The 22,918-nt window shown below is 44.5% G+C and overlaps 3 protein-coding genes across 3 annotated transcripts in view; 1 reads left to right on the plus strand and 2 right to left on the minus strand.

Moving 5' to 3' along the window:
• Window positions 1-6,269: 6,269 nt before the first annotated feature.
• On the minus strand, window positions 6,270-12,290 carry MRPL9 (mitochondrial ribosomal protein L9). The gene is made up of 7 exons (XM_057723613.1): window positions 12,095-12,290; window positions 11,745-11,901; window positions 11,185-11,309; window positions 10,905-10,955; window positions 8,845-8,946; window positions 6,907-6,990; window positions 6,270-6,794 (listed from the first exon to the last, which is right to left on the minus strand). The coding sequence occupies exons 1-7, from the start codon at window positions 12,245-12,247 to the stop codon at window positions 6,660-6,662; spliced, it is 807 nt and encodes a 268-aa protein (XP_057579596.1). The 5' UTR covers window positions 12,248-12,290; the 3' UTR covers window positions 6,270-6,659.
• Window positions 12,291-15,017: 2,727 nt separating this feature from the next.
• OAZ3 (ornithine decarboxylase antizyme 3) lies at window positions 15,018-18,149 on the plus strand. Its single transcript, XM_057723622.1, is given in 6 exon segments — window positions 15,018-15,178; window positions 15,473-15,533; window positions 15,535-15,609; window positions 16,387-16,562; window positions 17,065-17,150; window positions 17,873-18,149. Coding segments are annotated over 6 exon segments (564 nt in total). The 5' UTR covers window positions 15,018-15,155; the 3' UTR covers window positions 18,016-18,149.
• Window positions 18,150-19,760: 1,611 nt separating this feature from the next.
• TDRKH (tudor and KH domain containing) overlaps window positions 19,761-22,918 on the minus strand; it is a 31,559-nt gene continuing 28,401 nt past the window's right edge. The window contains exons 8-14 of the mRNA XM_057746948.1: window positions 22,685-22,857; window positions 22,392-22,456; window positions 21,965-22,116; window positions 21,628-21,729; window positions 21,287-21,383; window positions 20,619-20,706; window positions 19,761-20,442 (exon numbers count right to left, since the gene is read on the minus strand). Coding sequence (XP_057602931.1) covers window positions 20,654-20,706; window positions 21,287-21,383; window positions 21,628-21,729; window positions 21,965-22,116; window positions 22,392-22,456; window positions 22,685-22,857 — 642 coding nt within the window. The 3' untranslated portion in view covers window positions 19,761-20,442; window positions 20,619-20,653. The remainder of the gene's footprint in view (window positions 20,443-20,618; window positions 20,707-21,286; window positions 21,384-21,627; window positions 21,730-21,964; window positions 22,117-22,391; window positions 22,457-22,684; window positions 22,858-22,918) is intronic.

Consider the following 22,918-nt stretch of genomic DNA (forward strand, 5'->3'; position numbering starts at 1 on the left):
GCAGGCACTCCATTTCCAAGTTGTTGGTTCTTAGCTCCAAGTCTGGGATAAATGAGGCAAAAAGAAAACCCAAGGGACTCACTTCAGTGTTGTTCCCTAGGTCTGAACATTCCTAGGCAGTTTGCTTTCTTCTTTCCACCTCTCCAAGTCATGTTTGTTTTATGTATAATTTCTAGGGTTTATAGTTCTACTAGGAATGGTGCAGGTATATCTACTCTACCTTCCCAGAAGTTCCATCAGTGTATTTTTCATGTCAGGGATTGTATTTTTCATCTCTAAAAGTCCTATTTGGGTCTTTCTTATATTCCATTTCTCTCATTATGTTTTATTTACCTTTACAGTCTTAAGTGTATGAAGCATATTTATAGCTGTCTTAATTCCACCATCACTGTCATTTCTAGGAAGATTTCTCTTGGTTTGGGGTGACATTTTCCTGTCTCTCTTTATGTCTCTTTTTTATGGTAATATTTGATTGGGTATCAGACATTGGGAATTTTATGTTGTCTAGTGTTAGTTTTTTTTTAAACATTTATTTATTTATTTGGCTGTGCTGGGACTTTAGTTGTGGCATGTGGGATCTTTAGTTGTGGCATGCGGGTTCCCTGACCAGGGATTGAACCCTGGCCCCTTGCATTGGGAGTGCAGAGTCTTAACCGCTGGACCACCAGGGAAGTCCCTAGTGTTAGATTTTATGTTTGTTGCATTTCTTTCATGAGTGTTGGTCTTAGTTCTGGCATACTTGGTATCAGTTTGATCCTTTCAAGGCTTGCTTTCAAGCTTTGCTTGATGGGTCCAGAGTAACCTTTATTCTAATGTCCTTTTGAGGACTCTACATGGTGCTCTACCCACAGTGGCTGTCAGGAACACAAACAAAATATTCCCAATATAGTGTGAGCTCTGGGTATTGTTTGGCTTACTTCTTCTGGTGTCTACCCCCACCCGCCCCACGCCTCATGGAGTTTCACCCCATGCATGCACAGATCAGTATTCAGATAAAGATTTGCGGGGACCCCTCTGCAGATCTTCAAAGCTCTCTGTGTCATTCCCTCATCTACAGCGTTCTGCTTCTCAATTTCTAGCCAACTTATCCTCCATCAACTCTAATCTCTGTCTTCTCCACTCACTGAGACTGCCAGCTTTATTTGGGTACCCCCCTCTGTACTGCTCCCAACAGAACAGTGCAGGAAAGTACCTCTAGGCTGTAAACTGAGGCAATCAAAGGGCTCACCTCATTTTTTACCCTTTTCTTAGTTAACAACGCTCTGCACTACCTGCTTTCCAAGACCTATAAACATTTCTCTCTTTTTGGCCGTGCCGTTTGGCTTGCGGGATCTTAGTTCCATGACCAGGGATTGAACCTGGGCCCACAGCAGTGAAAGCACGGAGTCCTAACCACTGGATCCCCAGGGGATTCCCTATAAACATTTCTTTTAAAAATTTTTTTCTGGCTTTATAGTTATTTATAGTGGGAGAGCAATTTCTGTAGCTGTAATTCCTTCATAGGTAGAAGTCGAGGTCTTTCTGAATCAGTTTTTCAGCTGGAAACAACTAATGAAAGAAGATGCTAGGTCCCTAGGAGTGAGGACCATGAAACACCATGACAAGAGTACAAGGTAATAATTCCCCCAGTCCTATCCTGTAGGGATTTATGACCATTTATTTGCATAATACACTTTGGAGAAAGAGGAATATCCAACTATTTCAAGATTGTTGGATATAGGGTCCTATTTGACTTTGAAACCAAGGATCTGAAACATCATGATGGTCCCCTGTTAAAGTGGCAGTGTGTGTGGGCTAGGTAACAAATGTATTCCAGGCCCAGGTCTGGTTCTTAGTAAGTCTACTGGTTTCACAGATCCAGCTAGTGGTCATTTCACCTGTCTTTAACTGGACAGTTGAGATGGGCATATTCGATAGCTGGCAGACCTACATTCACCATGACAGGTTAAGAGCTATCATGATGAGAAAGGCCAACATAAAGTTCCTGAAATTGCCTCCACCATTTCAGGCTAAAATAATAAATTAAAAAATATCACATTAGTGTCCCTCTTGAAGACCTGAAGGATGCAGGGATGGTGGCCCCCACCATAATGCCATTTAATTCACCAGTCCGTCCTCTGCTAAAACCAGACAGTTCCTGGAGAATGACAGTGGATTATGGTAATCTCAGTCAAGCAATTTCAATTTTATCTGCGCTGCAAAATGTGGTTTCTTTGCTGGAGCAGATTAACAGCCTCAGGTACAGAGCAGGTGACGGTTAATCTGATCTCTATAAAAAAGGAGGATCAAAGTTTGCTTTCACTATTGAGATGAGCAATAAAAGACATTTTCAGTCTTGCACCTGAAACATATAAACTCCCCCATCTGTGTCATAATATAACCTGAAGAGACCTGAACCATCTGGACACTCCAGAGACCATCATAGCACTCTATGGATGATACCATGGTAATTGTACAGGATGAGCAAAAAACAGCGAGTCTGCTGGGGCCTTGACAGGATAAACATCCTTCAAATGGTGGCACATAAACCCTGCAAATATTCAGGGAAGTTTTTAGAGACTCAGTAGTTTGGACAATGCTAGGACATTTCCTCCAAAGTAAAGGAGAAATTTTGTATCTCACACCTCTCACCACTATGAGAGAGCACAATGCCTGGTAAACATCTTTGAGGTCTACAGATAGCTTATTCCCCACTTGGAAATACTGCTCTGACTCATATTGGGTGACACAAAGATAGTGAGGCCTAGAGCAGGAGGACTCTCCAGACCGTGATACAAATGTCCATGCTGCTTGGTCCACGAGATACCCTACTGTATTGAAGATGTCAGTGATGGGAAAAGATGCCACATGCTGTTTATGGCAAGCCTTGATAGGAAGTCACACAGACCCCTACCATACTTGAGCAAGGCCATGCCTTCTGAGAGTATTATATACCTTTGAAAAGACAGCTCCTGTCGTGCTACTGAGTCCTAGTTGAAACAAAGTGCTTCAAGTGGGACATCAAGTGATCATGTAGCCAGAAATGCGTATTATGATCTGGGTTCTGTTAGACCCAAGTCATAAGGTTGGATGGGTCCATTGGTAACGCTTCATAAGATGAAAGTGATATGCACAGAACTGGGCACAAGCTGGGCTGGAAGGTAAAAGTAAGCTGCATAAGCAGGTGGCCAGACCCCTATCACCCACCACTGTTGCACTGCTGCTGCTTTTTCAGTTCATATCTGTAGCCACAAGGAGTGGAGTCCCTCATGACCATATGACAAAAGGCTGGGCTTGGCTAATATATGGGCTGTCTCTGTAGGTGGAAGTAAGCTGAAAATAGGCCGTGGGTCTACTATGGCCCCACTCGGGTGGCTTTGAAAGATAGCAGTGAGGGGAAATCTTCCCAATGGGCAGAGCTTCGGGCAGTACACCTGCCTGAGGAAAGAACAGAGACTCATGGACAGTGGTGAATGGCTTGTCTGGTTGATCAGGAACCTAGAAGGAAAATTTGAAGGTGGAAGACAAGGAAGCCTGAGGAAAAGGTATGCAGTTTACTTGAGAATGGGTACAGTGTGTTAGGATCTTTGTACTGCATGTTAATTCCCACCAGAGAACATCCACCATGGAAAAGTCACCAAACCACCAAGTAGATTAAATGACTTAGCCAGTTGATGTTAGCTAGTGTCTGTCATTGACACCCCAGTGATAGCAAAATGGGCCTGTGGATGGAGGAGCCATGGTGGAAGCTATGCATGGCCCCACAGCATGGACTCCCCAAGGCTGATCTAGCTACAGCTACTGTGACTGACTGTCTAGCTTGTCAGCAACAGACACCAACACCAAGTCCCTGACATGTCACCATTCTTCAAGGAAACCATGCAGCCATATGGAGGTAAGTTGATTACACTGACTCCCTGCTACCCTGGAAGGGTCATTGTTCCATCTTGACCTGAACGGATGTGTACTATGGGCATGGGTTTACCTTTCCTGCCACCATCACCCAAGGGCTTACAGAGTATTTGATCCATTGGCATGAGATCTTGCATAACATTGCACTGGACCAAGAGACCCACATTATAGCAAGGAGGTACAGCACTCGGTACCATGACCATAGGATCCACGGTCTGATCACACACCATACTACCCAGAAGCAACCCACCCGATACAAGGGACTATCTTGTTAAAGGCAGAGCTGAGACACCAGCTTGGTGATGACACCCTGTAAAGATGAGACACTATTCTCCAGGATGCAGTGTATACCCCGGATCAACAGACAACCTACTGTGCTGTCCCTAAGTAAAATATATGGGTCTGGGAAACAGGGGTTGGATATAGGAGCAGCCCGAGATTACCAACACTCTCAGTGACCCAACTAGGGGAAACTATGCCTCCCATCCCAACTCTGGGCTCTGAGGACTTAGAAGTCCTGCTTCCCAGGAGGGGAATATTTCCACCAGCGGACACACCAAAAGTCTCATTAAACTTTAAGCTGTGGCTGCCACTGATTACTTCTGATCACTACCAAAAGACAAGGAGGTTTCAGAAAAGGAATCACTATCCTGGCAGGAGTAACTGACCCTGACCATCAGGAGGTAGCGCTGCTATTACACAATGGGGACAAGGGAGAATATATTTGGCACCCAGGTCATCCTCTTAGCCATCTCTTGCTCCTCTCTTACCTAATTTTGATGATAAATGCACAAGTGCAGTCATGGCCTGAGAATGGCATGATGACCAGGTACCTTATCAGGTAACCCATTTCGACGAACAGAAATATAAATTGAGGGAGTGTGGGGAAGAATCTAGAATGGGTAGTAGGAGATAAGTACCAGTTGTAGACTTAAGACAAGCTACAGCGGCAGGGGCTGTAGTCTGTCCTTGTTTTCCCAGGAAAAGAAACCCATCAGAATCCTGAAGGGATCATTTTAGAACTTATGAGCAAATGGATATGAACAGCACAAGAAGTGAACGATAGTGGAGACTATGGTGTGCTGCCCAGATTCCTCCCTTCCGCACTGAAGCACTCATTTCCCAAGCTGCTGAGAATGCAGACAGCTCTCACCTGAGTTCCCCTCTGGGAACTGCCTGAGCCTGAAATCAGTCACCTCACCCAAGACCCTTTCCTGGTCAGTGTGGGGGTCTTTAGGTCTGGCCACTTGCCTCAGTATGGTACACATCTCAATGGCTCAAGCCATCCTAGGCTGAGCTCCCTGGGGGACTAAGGCCTTTGTTGAGACTGCATCAGCTCAACTTCTCCCTCTACTAATCTTGCTTCCTTCCCTCCCTGACAGGTGTTAACCTGGAGGACTGCCCCCAGAAAACTTCCTGCACCCAAATCTCCAACTCAGTCTGTTTTGCCAGGAACTCACTTCACAACAAGTACTTAAACGCTTTTTGAGGTTAGCTGTGTGGAATGTTGTGCCTGTTGCTCAATTTCAGAAAGCTTCATCATGGTGATGGTGGTGGTGTGGAAAGATGCAGTATTAAATTAGCTTTCCACTTCAAGAACAGCAAGCATTGATGGCAAATTTGACAATGAAATGGCCAATTCAAACAATACTAGTGCTCGACCTGAGTTATGGAGTTCTGGCAAGCGTGAGGTTAGATGCAGATATTAGTGCAACTACCGATGACAGAACTCTCATTAGCAGGGATGGCTTCATGTGGATCAAAGTAGTTAACTGGCTTGGCAAGGCAGGTGAGCTCAAATAGGATGAGAAACCAATCTCTCTGAGCTTCTGGTATGGGTAGCAATAGAGTCAACGGTCTCATTTCTATCCTTCCTAAACTGCAAAATCTCACATTATATTCGAGTGAATCTGGCACAACCCATGTGTCAATAAGTTGGTCTTTTTTCCAGGAATGGAACTTGAACTTATGCAGAACCGTCTACTTGCCTCGTATCTTAACCTTGGTCTGGAAACCAAGGTATTTTCTTTTTCAAAATTTCAGGAGCTGGTTCAAGAAACAAAACAGAGGTTCCCTTTTCAAACTTCTTTCACCCCAGTTTCATTTTCTCCAACAATTACCCTTAGGCCTTATTCAGATCTCCTTAGGAAAGCAGAATCCACTGTGCTTATTTGTATTGAGGGCTTTATTGGCATACCTAATGAGAATAAGTTTTAAGACCATAAGACCTAGCAGCTTGTTGAGTAATTTGTTGATAGCAACTGTGGGCTGCAGCCTGCAAATGTATTCTCTTTGTTCCTTTTTAGCAGCAAATCCCAAGAGGACATCCCATTTAGAGGTCCTGTCCCCATTCTAAAGTCCAGTGAATGACACCTAAAAAGAACATAACCTCTTTATTTTTTCTTCAGATACAAATGTTCAGTTTGGATGATGAGAATGAGCTAGCTCTATCATTTATTCCAATGAATTCCAATGTAGGAAGAGACTACGTAGGATCTAAACTCTTTTGGTCTATTAATATTTAGCTTATCAAATCTACAGCCTGGTACTTCTGGAGTAGGCCAGCCCCAATAAGGCCAGATGTGCTGCTGAAGGTGCCAAATATGGACAATTCAACCTGTCTATGCAGTCTAGTCCACTGTTGCTGTCTCCACACGCTCTCTAAAATTCAACATTCGGTCAGAGTTGGGAGTGATATCACAGTGCTGGCCCATCTTCGCTCCACTGCTCCTCTGATTCTGCTTTGCTGCTTTCGAGGTAGAATAGGTTCAGACGGTCTGGGAGCTGGTGGGGGCCATTCCCTTGGCAGCTTGCTGGGCTAACCAGTACTTATATCTTTTGGTCTTGGGCCTCTCAAAGTTCACCACAGACATAGGTACCCTCACAGTGTCAAGCCCATTTACCTGTACACAAAACAACGGGAATCTTCAGATCAGTTGGGCAGATAAGAACTAACACCATCCATTCCCAGCTTTCTACCCAGCAGAAAAAAGAGACAGGATAAGAAACACTCACCGTCACCTCACACCAGTACTCGCCCCACTGTGTGATGGGCTCTTCTGGTAACTTTAATGCATGTGCGGCAACCACAACACCAAGCTGCAAAAAAAAAAATCACAGCCAAAGGAGCTCTGTTTAAATGGCTGCCACTCTAGGCAATCTCATAAAGAGGATTCCAGATTTTCCTGTTCATGGGGAATAAAACGGGGGGCGGTTTACCCTGGCTGATCCGATGGAAAGGCACAAACCTCCATAGATAGTGGCAGAGAAACTCCGTCCCAACTTCTCAGAAAGGGAGGTGGACTCACAAAGAGGGCTTAAGATCAAACTCATTTCATCCATAAAAGTAAAAATTCTCCAGTAAGTCACATTTCCCCAGGTTTTCCTTAGCTAGAGAAAATAAACGATCCCACCAACTTCTCCAATCAGTCTTCAAATTCTATGTGACCATCCTTAGTCATTTCCTTTTGACACTCCTGCAAACCAATCACCTTAGGCTTTCCCTAAATTGGATAGCTGCATGTAAATCAATGAAGTTAGAACACACCCTCACACCCTACACAAAAATAAACTCAAAATGGTTTAAAGACTTAAATATAAGACACAACCCCATAAAACTTCTAGAAGAGAACACAGGCAAAACATTCTGACATAAATCGTACCAATGTTTTCCTAGGTCAGTATCCCAAGGCAATAGAAATAAGAGCAAAAGCAAACAAATGAGACCTAATCAAGCTTACTAGCTTTTGCACAGAAAAGGAAACCATAAGCAAAATGAAAAGACAACCTATAGACTGGGAGAGCTCATACAACTCAACAACAAAAAAACAACCCAATCAAAAAATGGGCAGAAGACCTAAAGAGACATTTCATCAAAGAAGACATACAGATGGCCAACAGGTACGTGAAAAGATGCTTGCCATCGCTAATTGTTAGAGAAACGCAAATCAAAAGTGCAATGAGGTACCACCTCACACTGGTCAGAATAGCCATCATTAAAAAGTCTACAGATAACAAAGTGGAAAGGGTGTGGAGAAAGGGGAACCTTCCTACACTGTTGCTGGGAATGTAAATTGGTGCAGCCACTATGGAAAACAGTATGGAGGTTCCTTAAAAAAACTAAAAATAGAGCTGCCATATGATCCAGCAATCCCAGTCCTGGGCATATATCTGGACAAAACTATATTCAAAAAGATACCTACACCCTTATGTTCATAGCAGCACTATTCACAATAGCCAAGACATGGAAACAACCAAAATGTCCATCGACAGATGAATGGATAAAGATGTGGTATATATATATATACAATGGAATACTACCTAGCCATAAAAAAGAATGAAATAATGCCATTTGCAGCAACATAAGTGGACCTAGAGATTATCATACGAAGTGAACTAAGAAAAAGACAAATACCATATGATATCACTTTTATGTGGAATCTAAAGTATCACACAAATGATCTACGAAACAGAAACAGACTCACCAACGTAGAGAATACACTTGTCGTTGCCAGGGGGGAGGTTGCATTGATTTATATGCAGCTGTCCAGCTTAGGGAAAACATTCTTGATTGGTTTACATGGGTGTGGGAGGGAAATAACTTGTGGTTGCCAGGTGGGGGAGGGGTGGATTGCGAGTATGAGATAAGCAGATGCAAACTATTATATATAGAATGGATAAACAATGAAGTTCTACTATATAGCACAGAGAACTATATTCCATATCCTATAACAAATCATAATGGAAAAAAATATGAAAAAGAATGTATATATGTATAACAATCACTTTGCTGTACAGCAGAAATTAACACAACATTGTAAATCAACTATACTTCAATTAAAAAAAAATGCTTTCCCTAACTCCAGCTGGATGATCACACTCTTTCCCCACAGAGGGATCAATCCTGGGGTAGCTCCCACCCTCAGGGGTATAGCGGTGTTTGGGAATACTCACATTTTTGAGGAAGTGGCGAGCGACTATTTCAGGGTTTAGCTCCCATCTGACATTGTTCTTCATCCCTACCTCCAGGTGACAACTTCTTAGAAATTTCACTGTCTGAGAGGAATTATACACAGAGGATAGGTTAGATTTGGAATCAAAGGAGAGGAAACATGTTAGCAAGAGGCCAAGAGGCACAAAGTCTGAGAGTTCAGGCAAAGCACAATTTCTGCCTCAGCCAAGACAGGCGAGATACTGACTAGGAAAGATAAAAATTCTTATCGTCTCAAGGCTGATATTATGGAAAGATGTTTTAGCGATGCTCTGGAGGGGAATGCTGCCTAGATCTGGCTATTCCTCAGCAAGGAGAAACAGGCCAGGTCAGAGTCAGGCTCATCAGGACCTCCCTGGAGGTCCAGTGGGTAAGACTCCACACTCCCAATGCAGGGGGCCTGGGTGCGATCCCTGGTCAGGGAACTAGATTCCACATGCATGCTGCAACTAAGAAGTCCCCATGCCACGACTAAGACCCGGCACAGCCAAAAGAAAGAAAGAAAGAAATACATTAAAAAAAAAAATTTTTTTTAAGTGTTTAAAAAAAAAGTTAGGCTTATCAATGGGGGCCACTGGGACATCTCAGGATGGAATGATTTTCATAAACTGTTTTAACACAATATTTTGGCCCTTCAATCCCACTCCTACACCATTAACAATTCCTCCCTGCTTACAGAATGAAGTATAGATTCATTAGCTGAGGATTAAAGATGTTTTGTAAATCATGCCCCAACCCCCTTTCTAGTCATATAATTCCTAATATACTATATAAGTCCTCTGCTTTAGCTAGACTGGTCTACTTTCTGTTTTAAAACGTGCTTTAACTGAGATGTCACCTCACACTGTCAGAAGGGCTATCATCAAAAAGAATACAAATAACAAATGTTTGTGAGGATGTGGAGAAAAAGGAGCCCTCATACACTGTTGGTGGGATGTAAATTTGTGCAACATATATTGTAAACAGTATGGCGGTTTCTCAAAAAACTAAAAATATGACCCAGCAGTTCCACTCCTAGGTATGTACCCAAGAAAAACAAAAACACTAATTTGAAAAGATATATGTACCCCAATGTTCACAACCACATTATTTACAATTGCCAAGACATAGAAGCAACCTAAATGTCCATCAACAGATGAGTGGATAAAGAAGGTGTGGTATATATGTGTGAACACACATACACAAATATGTACGTACACACACACAATGGACTACTAAGCCATAAAGAACAAAATTTTGCCATTTGCAACAAGGATGGACTTGGAGGGTATTATGCTAAATGAAATAAATCAGAGAAAGACAAACACCATATGATATCACTTATATGTGGAATCTAAAATATACAAGTCAGTGAATATAACAAAAAAGAAACAGATGCACAGATACAGAGTGTAAGAGAGGCTACAAGGATGTGTTGTACAACATGGGGAATATAGCCAATATTTTGTAGTAACTGTAAATGAAGTGTAACTTTTAAAAACTGTATAAAAGAATTTAAAAAAAATTAAACAACAACAACAAAACGACATGACTTAACTATCTACTTTTTCTCCCTTAAGAATACCTTTCCCATCTTCCTGGTCTATCCAAAGCCTACTAATCCCAAAAGGCCTAACTAATTCAATTCCACCTGAAAAAAATCCCTCCCAATCACCCTAATCCATTTTAGTCCATGTCACTCGTAATTTACTGTCTTGAGTTTATTTTTCACTTTCTCCTGTGTCTATGTTCTCTCCAACTTGTCTGTAAACATCCCTGAAGGCAGAGTCCTCATTTCACACTTTTCCACGGGTTCCCTGGTGCCCAGGTTGGGGCCTCCCTCAGTAAGCGAGAGCACTTCACCCAACGTGTCAGGATATCCTAGGGGGGTCTCAATACCAGTTATCGGAGCCACAACACTTCCCTTTGCCCCTACCTTGTGCTTGAAATCAGGAAACTTCAAGGAAATCAAGAAGCCTTTCGGGAAGAGGTTGGTTAATTTGTAGGTGACCAATAAATAAAGATTTTCTGTGTTTCTACTCACCGTCTCGCCAGCCTTGGTCTGGATCTTCTCTAATTTTCCTTCTTGTCTCAGCTAGAAAAGAAAGTTACAGATGAAAAAAAAAAAAAGAAAAGAAAAGAAAAACGAGCCTGTGGTGACTAATAACAAACTCTTACTATGCTGGGCCTAGGCTGGGCTTTGGAATTCCTGTTCCTCTAGTCCCTACTTCATTTTCAAATTAAATATCAAAGGGAAAGAAATTACTAGAGGTAATCTTAAGGTTTTAATTCCTCCAAGTCCCTCTGCCTTTTTCTGGGCTCACCATTTTCTCCTCTTCAAACAGCTTCTTGTTTTCAGGAGAGGCATATACAGCCAGTCCTTGAGGAAGTAGTCGATTACGGCCCACAGATTTTTTCACCGAGACCAGGTCACCTCGGACTCCAAGTTCTGCCAACAGAGAACAGAGACGCTGGATCAGAATTATCGAGCAGTCCCTAAAAAGATGATCAAAGAAAAAAAGACCGTAGAAAAATATTAGTATTCGCTAAGAGAACACTTAAGAGATTTCAAATTCATTTCTTTAGGGCTTGATTTAGAAACTTAATATTCCCTGTATAAAGCGAAGCATTGTCCCCTCACGGGATTTCAGTATCTGTGGCACATGCTGTCAGGCCTCTTTCTCCACACACACAGTCAATGCTGCTGCTGCATTCGTGTCCTGATCTTCTCTGCAGGAGCCCAATATCACAGTCACAGTGCTTTCTATGGCTACCTCTTCTCAAATATGAGCCGATCATTCCCCCAAACTAGTGAAAGGGTAGAAAAAAGCTGATGCCAGGCAGGCCCACCCTGAGATAGGAAGTGCTTCTGCCGGGGCCTTACCCTCCACCGACTGCGTGAGGATGAGCTCCAGGTTGTCTTTGGGCCGGTGCTTCGTGTCCTCCACCAGCCTGTAGACGCGGTGTCGCCGGTGCAGGCGCGGCTTCCGGCCCTCTCCCGCTAGCGGCACCTTCCACCAGCGCTCCACAATGACGGTGCCCTGGTGGCCGGGGGAGCGGGCGTGAGCGAGTCTGCTTGGGGAAGCCTCCTCCTCTGGCCCCCCGCACCTGAGGAGGGCCCGCCCTCCCCGGGCCGGGGCCCCACCGGGTCTCCACGCGCCCGCAGAAATGACCCCCGGCCATCAACAGCTCCCCCAGAGTCAGGGAGACCCACAGCCCAGACCCGGCCCTCACCCGGCTGTGAGACAGGCCGAAGTCGCGCTCCGAGCCGGGGGTGGCCCCTTCCAGTCGCGGCCGGAGGAGCTCCCGAGCCCCTCCTCGCAGCAGCCGCTCAGTGCCCGCCCGCAGCAGGGCTCTGGCCGGGGCCGCGCAGGCGGCCGCCGCCATGTTCTCGGACGCGGAGGGAGACCCAGAAGGCCCCGGACGCCGGCGGCAGGAAAGGCCCCCACCGGGTGCCCGCGGCGCGCCTGAGCCGGCGCGGCTCTGGCCGAGCTGAGCCCGGGGGCAGCCGGGCCCGGATTGGGCTGCGACTTGGCGGCTTCGAGATCAGAGATCTGGGATGCATGCTCCACGATTCAGCATCCCCCGCACTCCCGTCTCCCAGTTTCTGTTCGGGGGAGGGACGCCCATAGCCATTGACAGATAGTGGAATGACTGTTGGGTGCACTGACACCGGGAAAGACACCCTCTCCATCTTGGCTTCACTTTGTCTTTAAGATGGGGGCTTTTATTTAGCTCCAGTAGCTCTCTGAGGGCCCTTCCAATTTTGACATTCTGTGATAACTGGATGCTGAGGGGAGAGGGTGCTGCTCTCACTTTTCCTTACTTCAAATCTACCTGAAAGTGGTGGAAGGATGGGATCTTCTGGAAAACTATGCCAACCCCAGGAAGTCGTCTCACCCTTAATCGTTACACTTGCAGTATTTAGGCTCATATTTAAACAATTCTAAATCACAAGGGAGACGGTTCCGTCTGTGGAGGTTCTCAGTACTGGGGAGTAAACCATATAAATGGAGTGAATAGGGTGTTTGGCAGAAGAGATTTATGGAAAGATGCTCTATGCATCATGTTACTTGACCCATAAACAGCCTTGGACCAGCAGTCCCTCTTCCTAATTACACTTTCTTTACTTAGCTTCCAGGACACCAATTTGTTTTTATTTTCTTCCTACTTCACTATTTTTCTTCGCAGTCTCCTTTGCTGATTTCTCTATTATTCCCCACTTCTTAGAGTGCCCCCAGGACTCAGTCTTTGGATCTTTATTCTTCTCAGTGTACACACTCACTCGATGATCTCATTCAGTCTCATGGCTTAATGTACCATTTATATGCCAATGACTTGAAATTTCTGTCTTCACCCTGGACTTCTAAACTCCAGACACGAATATCCAACTGCTTGTCATCTTCCCCTTAGACAGCTAATGGACAATTCAAAGTTAACATGCTCCAAACTAAACCCATCTCTATCCCCTGTCCCATACTGCCTCACTTGCAGCCTTTCCCCTTTCAGTTGATGGTAACTCCATTCTTTCAGTCCTTGGACTCAACCTTTCTCCTACTCCAGGAAATCATGTGGGTGCTACCTTTATACTATTTCCAGAATCCAACAACATCCCATCACCTCCATGCTGGAATAAGACGCTATCTTTCTCCCGGATTACTGTAATAGTTTCCTAACAAATATCGTTTAAAGCTCTACAGTTTATTTACAACAGTCAGAATCTTTCTAAAAACATAAGTCAGATCATGTCTCTTCCACCCAAAACTGGCAATCACTTCCCCCTTCACTCAGAGTAAAAGAAAAAGGCCATACAGTGGTCTACAAGGCCCTATATGATCTGGTCCCATTAGCTCTCTTCTTTTTCTACTCTCCCTATAGCTTATACTACTCCACCCACAGTGGACTCCTGGCTCTTTCTTGAAAACATTTGACACATTCTCTTCAGGGCTTTTGCACTGACTGTTGCTTTGACACAGAATGTTTTTACCCTCAGAGGTTGGCTTGGCCCAACTCCCTCACCCCCCTTCAAGTCTTTGATTAAATGTCACCTTTTCAATGAGGCCTATTTAGATCACCCTATTTATTACTGCAACTGCCCCACCCCTTTTACACTCCTGATCCTTTATTCTACTGTTTTCCTCCATAGCAGCTATCATCTTCTAACATATGAAATAATTTTCTCATGTTTAGGTTTAGGTTTGTTCTTTCACAGTCAGAAGTTCCACGGGACAGGGATCTTTGTTTTGTTTTCTGGTGTATCCTAAGCTCACAGAAGGCCCTCAATAAATATTTGTTAAATGGATGAATGAATGAGTATGCAGAGGTCTCAAACTGGTGGCCCCAGAACCAAATTTTGCTCATATCGTTGATTTTTTTAATCTACAATTTTTATTTTTTTGAGTTAGTAGCCAGTATTTTTTTAAAAATGGAGAAATTTACCACAAATATCTGTCTTGCCAGTTTCTGTTGAAAAATCATATGCTCTGGTATCACTGAGTCTGCATTCCTGCATGGCAACAGAGCTGAGTTGTGTCACTTTTTTTTAGGGTGTGAGCTTCTCATTTTGCTACAGTCCCACCCAGCAGCTCCACAAATTTCCATTAGTTGTCCAGGCCCCTGGAGGTATTTAGTTTGCAATTCCTACCCTATAAGGCAATGAGAAAGTTCAACAATGTGTACCATCATTGGGTTATTAAAGGTAGAGATGATAAAAAAATATTGAACTGATAGGAATTGGGAACCAACCAGTCAGGTCAGATGCTAGATCAGGGCCTTAGAAGCCTTCTGCAGTGTCACACGCCAACCCTTTAGTTGCTGAAGTGTGTGTTTGCACACGCACATGCCAGAGGGGAGCCCACATTTGTGTCGGCACAAGTAGTCAGGCAGGGCTGTTTACCAACCAGTACAGAAACGCAAGTATTTTAACTTCTGGTACAACCGTGAAGTGCATACTAGTTGAACAGGAGCCTTGGGGCTACCTAAGGGGGTAGGGTGGGGTAGGCAGCAGCAGAGAGGAGTCCTGAGGTGACATAAGCACTGACTCTTTGTCCAAGTCATAGTGCTCAGCGTGTCACAATGGCACCGGTTGCCTGAACCTCTGCCACCCACCCCTGAACCTCACTTTGCCGCGGGGAGGCACTGAACTAAGAAACTGCCTTGTAACAGGTTGCGCCCATCTATCTACTCCCTTTCTTATATCAAGAGGGGAAAAACACGGAACTACCGCTACCCGTTCTGGTCACCATACGCCTACTATCTTTACTGTTACAAATACCGGATCACCCTCCGGGAGAAGATGCTGCCTTGTTGTTATAAAAGGTACTTGTTTTCATCTCTACTTGTAGTTGTTTATATAAACTGTAAAGAAAAATGAAAGAATTTGAAAGAACTTCCCAAGTGGCGAAAGATGATAATAGCAAAATAGGGTGGAAGGCTGGAATGGAACTTTATAAACTTTTTTTCTATCTGGCTGGCCTGGGAAAATGGAAACAGGCTGGTTCACATAAGGTACAGAATATAGTGCGAAAGCCTGGTACTGTGTACGTGAAAGTTGAGTCTCTTCCCATCTCAGACTCAGAGATAAACTAATTTGGGCCTCTTTTTCCCAATCAGCATTACTTATAAGGAAGAGGAGGACTTGACACTCCGGCCCCGTTGCTGCCTTCAGTGCTCCTGAGTCCCTAGTAGGCCTTCAGGGGGGCAGAAGCACTGAGCAGGGTGATCAAGACCAGCTTAAAGAATTGTATTCGGTAAGTGGACTGGGAGCTGGTGCTGTGACATGGCAGCCCCTAGCTTGCTGTAATAATATCTTGCAAAGGGACATTAGCTAGTTGGAAAATAAATCATAGAAAGCTAAGGTAGATGAGCCCTCACAGCTCATGTGTAAAAGCTACTTTATAGATAAGGATTGTGGCCCAGAGATCTTAAGGCAAGGTCCCAGGGCTGGTGGTGAAAAGCAGGCTGGAAAAAGAGAAAGTGGAAACAAAGACTGTATTAAGACATAAAGCTGTATTCTGGGACATAAAGCTGTTTAGATGCTAAGTTCTGGGATTAGAACCCAGAACTCCTGCACTTGCCTTTCTATCATATTCCAACAACATGCCTGGGTATGAGCTGTGCATTTTAAATAACAAATGGGAGACTTTAGAGAAAACTTATATGAGGGGAAAAAGTAGAAGAGTATTATCAGTGAGAGAGTAAACAGATGGCACAGCTTTGTTTACAGAATAAGCTCTGTGATGTAAATATAAGTTTCTGAATGCTTACAGCACCCCTGAGTGAGGTCAGCAGGCAGTAATACTGCATTGACTCCAGATTCCAAACAGTTCGTATCAAGAACTCCATGGTAGGGACAGAGTTCGGTCCTAGGACTAAGGGATATTGAGTAAGGCCTTGGCGTCACTTCTCCCAGGCTCTCCATCAGCCCCCTCCTTGCTTCACAGACACACCTGAAATAGCCTGAGATCTGAGGATTAGGTGAGTACAGGAACAGGACATTATTACTCTCATTTTTACTCCTTCTCTAGGCTGGGAACTTGACGGTGCTGGCTACTGACCCCCTGCTTCACCAGGACCCGGTGCAGTTAGACTTCCACTTCCGCCTCACCCCCCAGACCTCTGCCCACTGGCACGGCCTTCTTTGTGACCACAGACTCTTCCTGGATATCCCATATCGGGCCTTGGATCAAGGCAACCGGGAAAGGTGACTTGAGTGTAGAGAGGAGAGCGGGGAGAGGGAAGAGGGGAGGGAAAAGGTAGGAGATGTCACTCTTAAGTCATAATCAGGTAGTGGGCATGCTAACCAGTGAGGGCTTATTTAGGAGCTGAATACATTCAAACCACTGAACAAGCCTGTGAGCTAAGCCAGGATCTGGGGTTCAGAGGATAACAGCCCATGGGAGTTGCTAAACTGATTCAGAAACACATAAACAGTTGAAAGGAAGTGCTCTCCAGCTGTTTGTCTTTACAGAGTGGCCCCTTCTCCCCAAGCCCCTTCCGTGGCATGAGTGTCAGTCCAGTAGTGTGTAGTGTATAATCCATTGGCTTCAGAGAAGAAAAACTATCAAAACTAGTTTAGCAACTTTCACTTCCTGGCTTGGGTCAGGAAAAACTGAGCAATAAGATTTCTTCTGTTGCAAGTAGGCATCTTTCTGGATTTTGAGTTTGCTAAACATTACAGTAACCATTTCCCCTCTGGTCCCTAGTTTGACTGCAACACTGGCGTATGTGGAGGAGAAGACCAATGTGGATTGCGTGCTTGTAAACTTCCAAAACAACCGGAACGACCGAGGTGGGCATCTGCTCTGTCCTTCCTGGCCCTTTGTGCTGAAGCAGCTGACAGTGACTTCTCCTTTGTAGGAGACCTTCTCCCCCTCTTTGAAAAAGGGCATGAGGCAGTTCAGGGATTCAACACCCATCCCCTACTCCCTGCCAAGGAAATTAAGGCACCTAGCATTCTGTTCACTCAAAGTCATAACTGGACTATCAGGAAGGCCCTGCACATAGATTTCAGAAGCTAGACTGAAGGAGCACTGGTGAAATTACAAAGAAGCCATTCAAGAGATGTGGCTGGTAGGACTGAAAGGATCTCAAATGTATTAAGCACCTATAGTGTGAAAGGGTGCATAAGGCCAGGCATAAGGCCAGGAAGATAGGAACATATTTAACCAGATGCTAGGTACACATTTCAGAAACTACACCTCCTCCCTCAAGGAGTTTATACGCCATTGGATAAAAGACAAAGATGGTCAAGAGTTTACTATCATTGTGTTAGGCACTTCATAAACATCTCATTAACCGTAAATTCTGGGAGAAAGGTTCTGTGATTCGCATTTTACAAATGAGAAAACAAGTTCACAAGAGCTAACTTGTAGAATATTGAAGCCAAAGCACATCGTCCCAGTACCTGCACTATGCTGCTCACCCCCCAAGTCATTCCCTAGTGGAAGAAGCCGTCTGGGGAATAGTTGTACTGAGTTTCAGGGTGTGCTAATTTGTTCTCTCTTTTCACAGGTGCCCTTCTACGGGCCTTCAGCTACATGGGCTTTGAGGTGGTCAGACCAGACCACCCGGCCCTTCCTCCCTGGGACAATGTCATCTTTATGGTGTATCCCCTTGAAAGGGACCTTGGCCACCTGCCCAGTGAACCTCCCTGAACATGCCTATTCCTACTCTGTGAGGGGCTGGGCGCCTTGATAAATGAGAACCGGGTGCCCAGGATGTGATTCAGGACACCTTCCATCTTAGGAATAAAAGGCAGTGCAATCCTCAAGTGTCTGCTATTTCTTTGGAGGGGTGGGGTAGAGGTGAGGTTGGCTGGAGTCAAAAATGAGCCTTACAGAGTTGAATTCACGGTAGGACAGACAAACATTTGATGACTGAAAAGATCAAAGGGGCCTCAGCCAGAGAGGGAAAGGACCCAAGAATTTTAAGCTTTTTGCCTTCCCCCTGTACCAAAGCCATTTCCCCATCTATTCTAACCAGCTGAGCACCTGCCAGGAGCAAGAACCAAGCACTAGGGAATTCTGAAAGACTTAATCCTTACTGGAAGATTTTCATCCATATATTTTGGTTTGAATTGGAGACAAGTGCTAATTCCTATTCTTTGGTGTGGAGGAAATCAGAGAAGGCACATGGTTCCAATGGCATTGGCTCAAGGGGAGGTACATTCCAGGAAGCAGGAAAAGTAGAATTGTACTGGAAGAATAGGGAGCCCATCAGAATTGGATGTAAACTGACAAGGCTTAAAGGTCATATTAAAGGAACAGGCTTTCACACACAGTAACAAACTGCAGCTAAGAATGAGACACTATTCATTTTTCAGAGCAAGAAGTCCTATGAACAATTTCTATCAGGGGACCTCTCTTAAGAGTAAAGGCTGATAAACAACAAGGTCCTACTGATAGCACAGGGAACTATATTCAACATCGTGTGATAAACCATAATGGAAAAGAATATTAAAAAATGTCTATATGTGTATAACTGAGTCAACTTTGCTGTACAGCAGAGATTGGCACAACTGTAAACCAAATATACTTCAATTAAAAAAAATAAAATTAAAAAAATCCCTCCCTCCCCCACCAAGAGAAAAAAAAAAAAAAGAGTAAAGGCTGAGGAAACCTGGAACTAACTGGCCTCATGACCCTGTCTTAGAGTAGCTCCAATTCCAGGGCCGAGCCTGCTTCAGTGAGCAAGTGCAGCCAAGGTTTGGAATGTCAAGTCAATGGCAGCCCTTCACTGATGCTTCTGGGACTACCCACGGTACTCAGAGATGCTCCTTCGCTGAAACCTTTCTGCTAGTTGGTACTGAAATTTTTCTAAGACAATAAAATTTGAAAATTGTGTCCATGGGAAAATATAGTTGCCATGTAGTATATGGGTGGACTTCACTAATTCCTAGATTAAAAAAATCCTGCATATGATAGCCTTATATACTAGTTTTACGTCTTCTACTTTACCTTGCTGATATTTAAAAAAAAAAAAAGTTCATTTGCCATTATTCTACCACCCACATTACTTTCAGATACCTTCACAGTTCTTACAGGATCCTCACAATACTGTCAGAATCGGAGAGATGCTATAAGGAAATAGGCTCCATAAGTTCACAGCAAAGATCTATTCCTAGAACCCATGTTTCTAGAATACTAATCTACCCCTTTTAGGTGGGGTCTTAGTGAATGATTAATTCTGAAGTTGCTTTAAGGCAAGAATATGATCTGTGCATGAGAGGGACAGATGTTTCATAGATGGGCCCCTCTGTGTGAGGTGTTTGGCAATTTTCACCAGATTTCAGTTTAGAAGATACCCATAGGCTTGTTTCCACCTTGTGATTCAAGCAGCATTTAGTTTTAGATAATTTTCTTGAGAACTTTATTCAGCAAAGAACCCCCCAAATGATTTAAGCTATGTAAGTTCTATGGCTGTGTGTGTATACATACATATTATAGATACTATACCAGTAATTTAGAATATTTCCTGAGTTACCGCTCTCCTTGTCTACTTGTATTTTAACCAAAGTTTACTGGGAAATAGCTGGAGCACTGTTTCAATAAACTTTGTCTTCAATAACCTATCAGCAGTTGAGGCTAAGAGGCAGTATTTTCTTCCCACTTCCTGAGGCTTTTTAATATAATCATGCTGATTTTTGCCTTTGCCTCCTGACTCAACTGCAGTCTTTGAGTTCACCACTCAAAAAACTCCCCTTAACCAGAGTCACCTGATAAGGTGAGGCAGAAGTCTGCTGAATCATCACTTCCAATAACCAAACCCTGGCTGTTTCCCAGCCTCAAAAAGAACACAGCCTAGCAGTAGTGTGCATTATGACTGGCCGAGGGGAACGAGCTGGATACTGAGCAGCCCGGAAGTAGCGCAGCAGTACTCAAACACTGGAAGGGGCACAGGGGCTGGTGGTGGAGTAAGGGGGTGTGTTTGTCTCCCTCCACCCCACACGCTTTCTGGTAGTCCAGTGGAAGGACAAAATGCATTTGGTCCACAGCAAGCCAGATCATGTATATATGACGGAAGAACTGCATAGATCTCTATCACAGGCTCTTCTCTCCAGGCACCAAATCTTATGCCAAATCCTGCCAAAGACACAAACACACAAAGACACAAAAAGCTTGAAAAGGCTGAATCTGAAAGCTGCAGGAAAGCAGCAACAGAGAAGCAGCAGTAAGATGGGCTATGGGGAAGAGGCAAGGCCTCTGTTGTCACCCTCATTACTTTCCTGTTGCTACAGATAGATGATAACTCTACTCACAGGAAAGCGGATGGCCGAGGCAACTGAAGGTGACTTCAGAGTAAGTAGTCATCTTCAAGGTTATCATCACCAGACATAGAGGCAGCTTCTATTTAGCAGAAATGAGGATAAAGTTAGATACTGACCTAATTTAGCAGGTACTGCCACTGAGGTTCAGGGAAGAAAATGGGCTTCTTGGTGCTCAATGACTGTCTTGATTAAGAGGTAAGTCTTAACAACCCCCCTAGTTTGGAGAGGCTGATTAAGAAATGGTAACTTCCAGGACTTCCCTGGTGGCACAGTGGTTAAGAATCTACCTGCCAATGCAGGGGACACGGGTTCCGTCCCTGGTCCAGGCAGATCCCACATGCTGAGGAGAAACTAAGCCTGTGTGCCACAACTACTGAGCCTGTGCTCTAGAGCCTATGAGCCAAAACTACTGAGCCCGCATGCCACAATTACTGAAGCCAGCATGCCTAGAGCCTGTGCTCCGCAGCAAACGAAGCCACCGCAATGAGAAGTCTGCACATTGCAATGAAGGGTAGCCCCCACTCCTCACAACTAGACAAAGCCCACGCACAGCAACAGACCCAATACAGCCCCCCCAAATTAATTAATTAATTAAAGAAAATAAGTTAAAAAAAATGGTAACTTCCAAAGATGCTCTAGGGAGCAAATGCTGTTTGTACCTGACAAACTGAGGCAGGACAGGGTATTTGCCACCTCTCCAGGGCTCTTCTTGGTCTCAGTGAGCATGCTGCTGAGAGAGACATCCATTTCTGTGGCCTGAGGGCATGAAAACAAGAGAAAAAGGAAGAATGTGTTTGGCTGATGGGTAAGCAGAAGCCACCCGTCATTTTGCTCACAGAATCTGGTTTGGCTGCTGAGGGACACAATGCCTCCTTTGATCAACTGGTGGAGCAACTCAGAGTCCTTAAGAGAGCTCTACAAATTGTCATGCACGACTAGAAACCCCAAAGCAGATTTGCTCCCAAAGAAGCACCCTGAAGGCCTACAATGGCTCACTCACCACATTGTGCAACATTACTGGGACAGCTCTGTTTTCTTCCATGTCTTCAGGAAGCTCAACTGCGTATCCTTTACGAACTAATTCTAACCCAATATCAAGTTTCTGAGAAGAAAAATGAAAAGGGAATGATGTTCTCTGTGAAGAAGGGCAAATCGGAGGAAATAACGCAGAAGAGCTAGGATTGAAACTTTAAAAAATTCCTTTGGTGGTTGTTCAGTAGGCAGGATCTTATGAGGTAGGAATATTATCAAATAAGGGTTTCTGGGAGAGAAAAAGCAAACGAGGCTATAAATATACTGAAGAGACAGTGAGCAATGTGTGTGAACCCCAGTCTTACCTTCCCATTGCTAGTATCATATAAGTAGATCTTGGGCCAAGTTGAGATCCCAGACTGGACGTAGCTAGAGATCTTGGCCACCAGGGGCTTCCAGTCAGCACAGTGAGTGAGTCTGTCAAATTCATCCAAAGCTTCCTCTTCCCATTGTTCACCTGGTAAAACATCGTAGAGAGCCTAAGAAGGGGTCAGTGATGACGGGGTAGGATTATGCCCTGGAGGGAACCTGGAACTACCTCTGTCTACTTCAAAAGGCACCTATGTCTGACAGCCAGGCAAGTTTCTGGGTGTTGCTCCCTAGCACTGGTGATGAAAAGGCACCTGAGCCCCCAGGACTCAAAAAGCCTGGGAATGTGAGAATCCTTCCCATGCGCTCTATGAAAGTTATTCTATTTCGAGGCAAAGTCAATAGGTAATAGGACCAATTTACCTGAGGGGGCAATCCGTGCCAGACTACACTCTATTGCTTGAAATGGAAGGCTTAGGAAGTCACTCCTAAAGTGAAAGAAACTGAAATTAGAACCCTAGTGCCAGAAGGGCCTTCTTATATTCCTTGCTTCTAGGCAGCAGTTAACCCAGCAGAAGGTGATAATCACCTGATCCCTGTGAAGAGGTTCTCTTCCCCACCCACCTGGGGATAAGGGCCCATACCCACCACCCTATGGCCAAGACTGGTCAACAGATGAGACTCCAGCCTGACTCCATCCTGGCCCCCACACTGACCTGAGCACCCTGAGGTCCCTCAGTGGGCAATCTCCATTATCTCCAAAGTCAACAAAGTAGAGATCCAGGTTCCCATTCTCCAAGGTGCCAAGGACTCGGGCTCGATACCAGGAACCATTTGTAGGTAAAGGTGCTGCAACAATGTCTCCTACATGCACAGTCAAGTCTTCAGGCTACACAAGTGGATGAGGAGTCAGACGAGGACAGAATTAGGAAGGGGTAGGCTAAAAAATA

The sequence above is a fragment of the Hippopotamus amphibius genome, chromosome 1 (assembly GCF_030028045.1).
Source record: "Hippopotamus amphibius kiboko isolate mHipAmp2 chromosome 1, mHipAmp2.hap2, whole genome shotgun sequence".
Taxonomy (NCBI): domain Eukaryota; kingdom Metazoa; phylum Chordata; class Mammalia; order Artiodactyla; family Hippopotamidae; genus Hippopotamus; species Hippopotamus amphibius.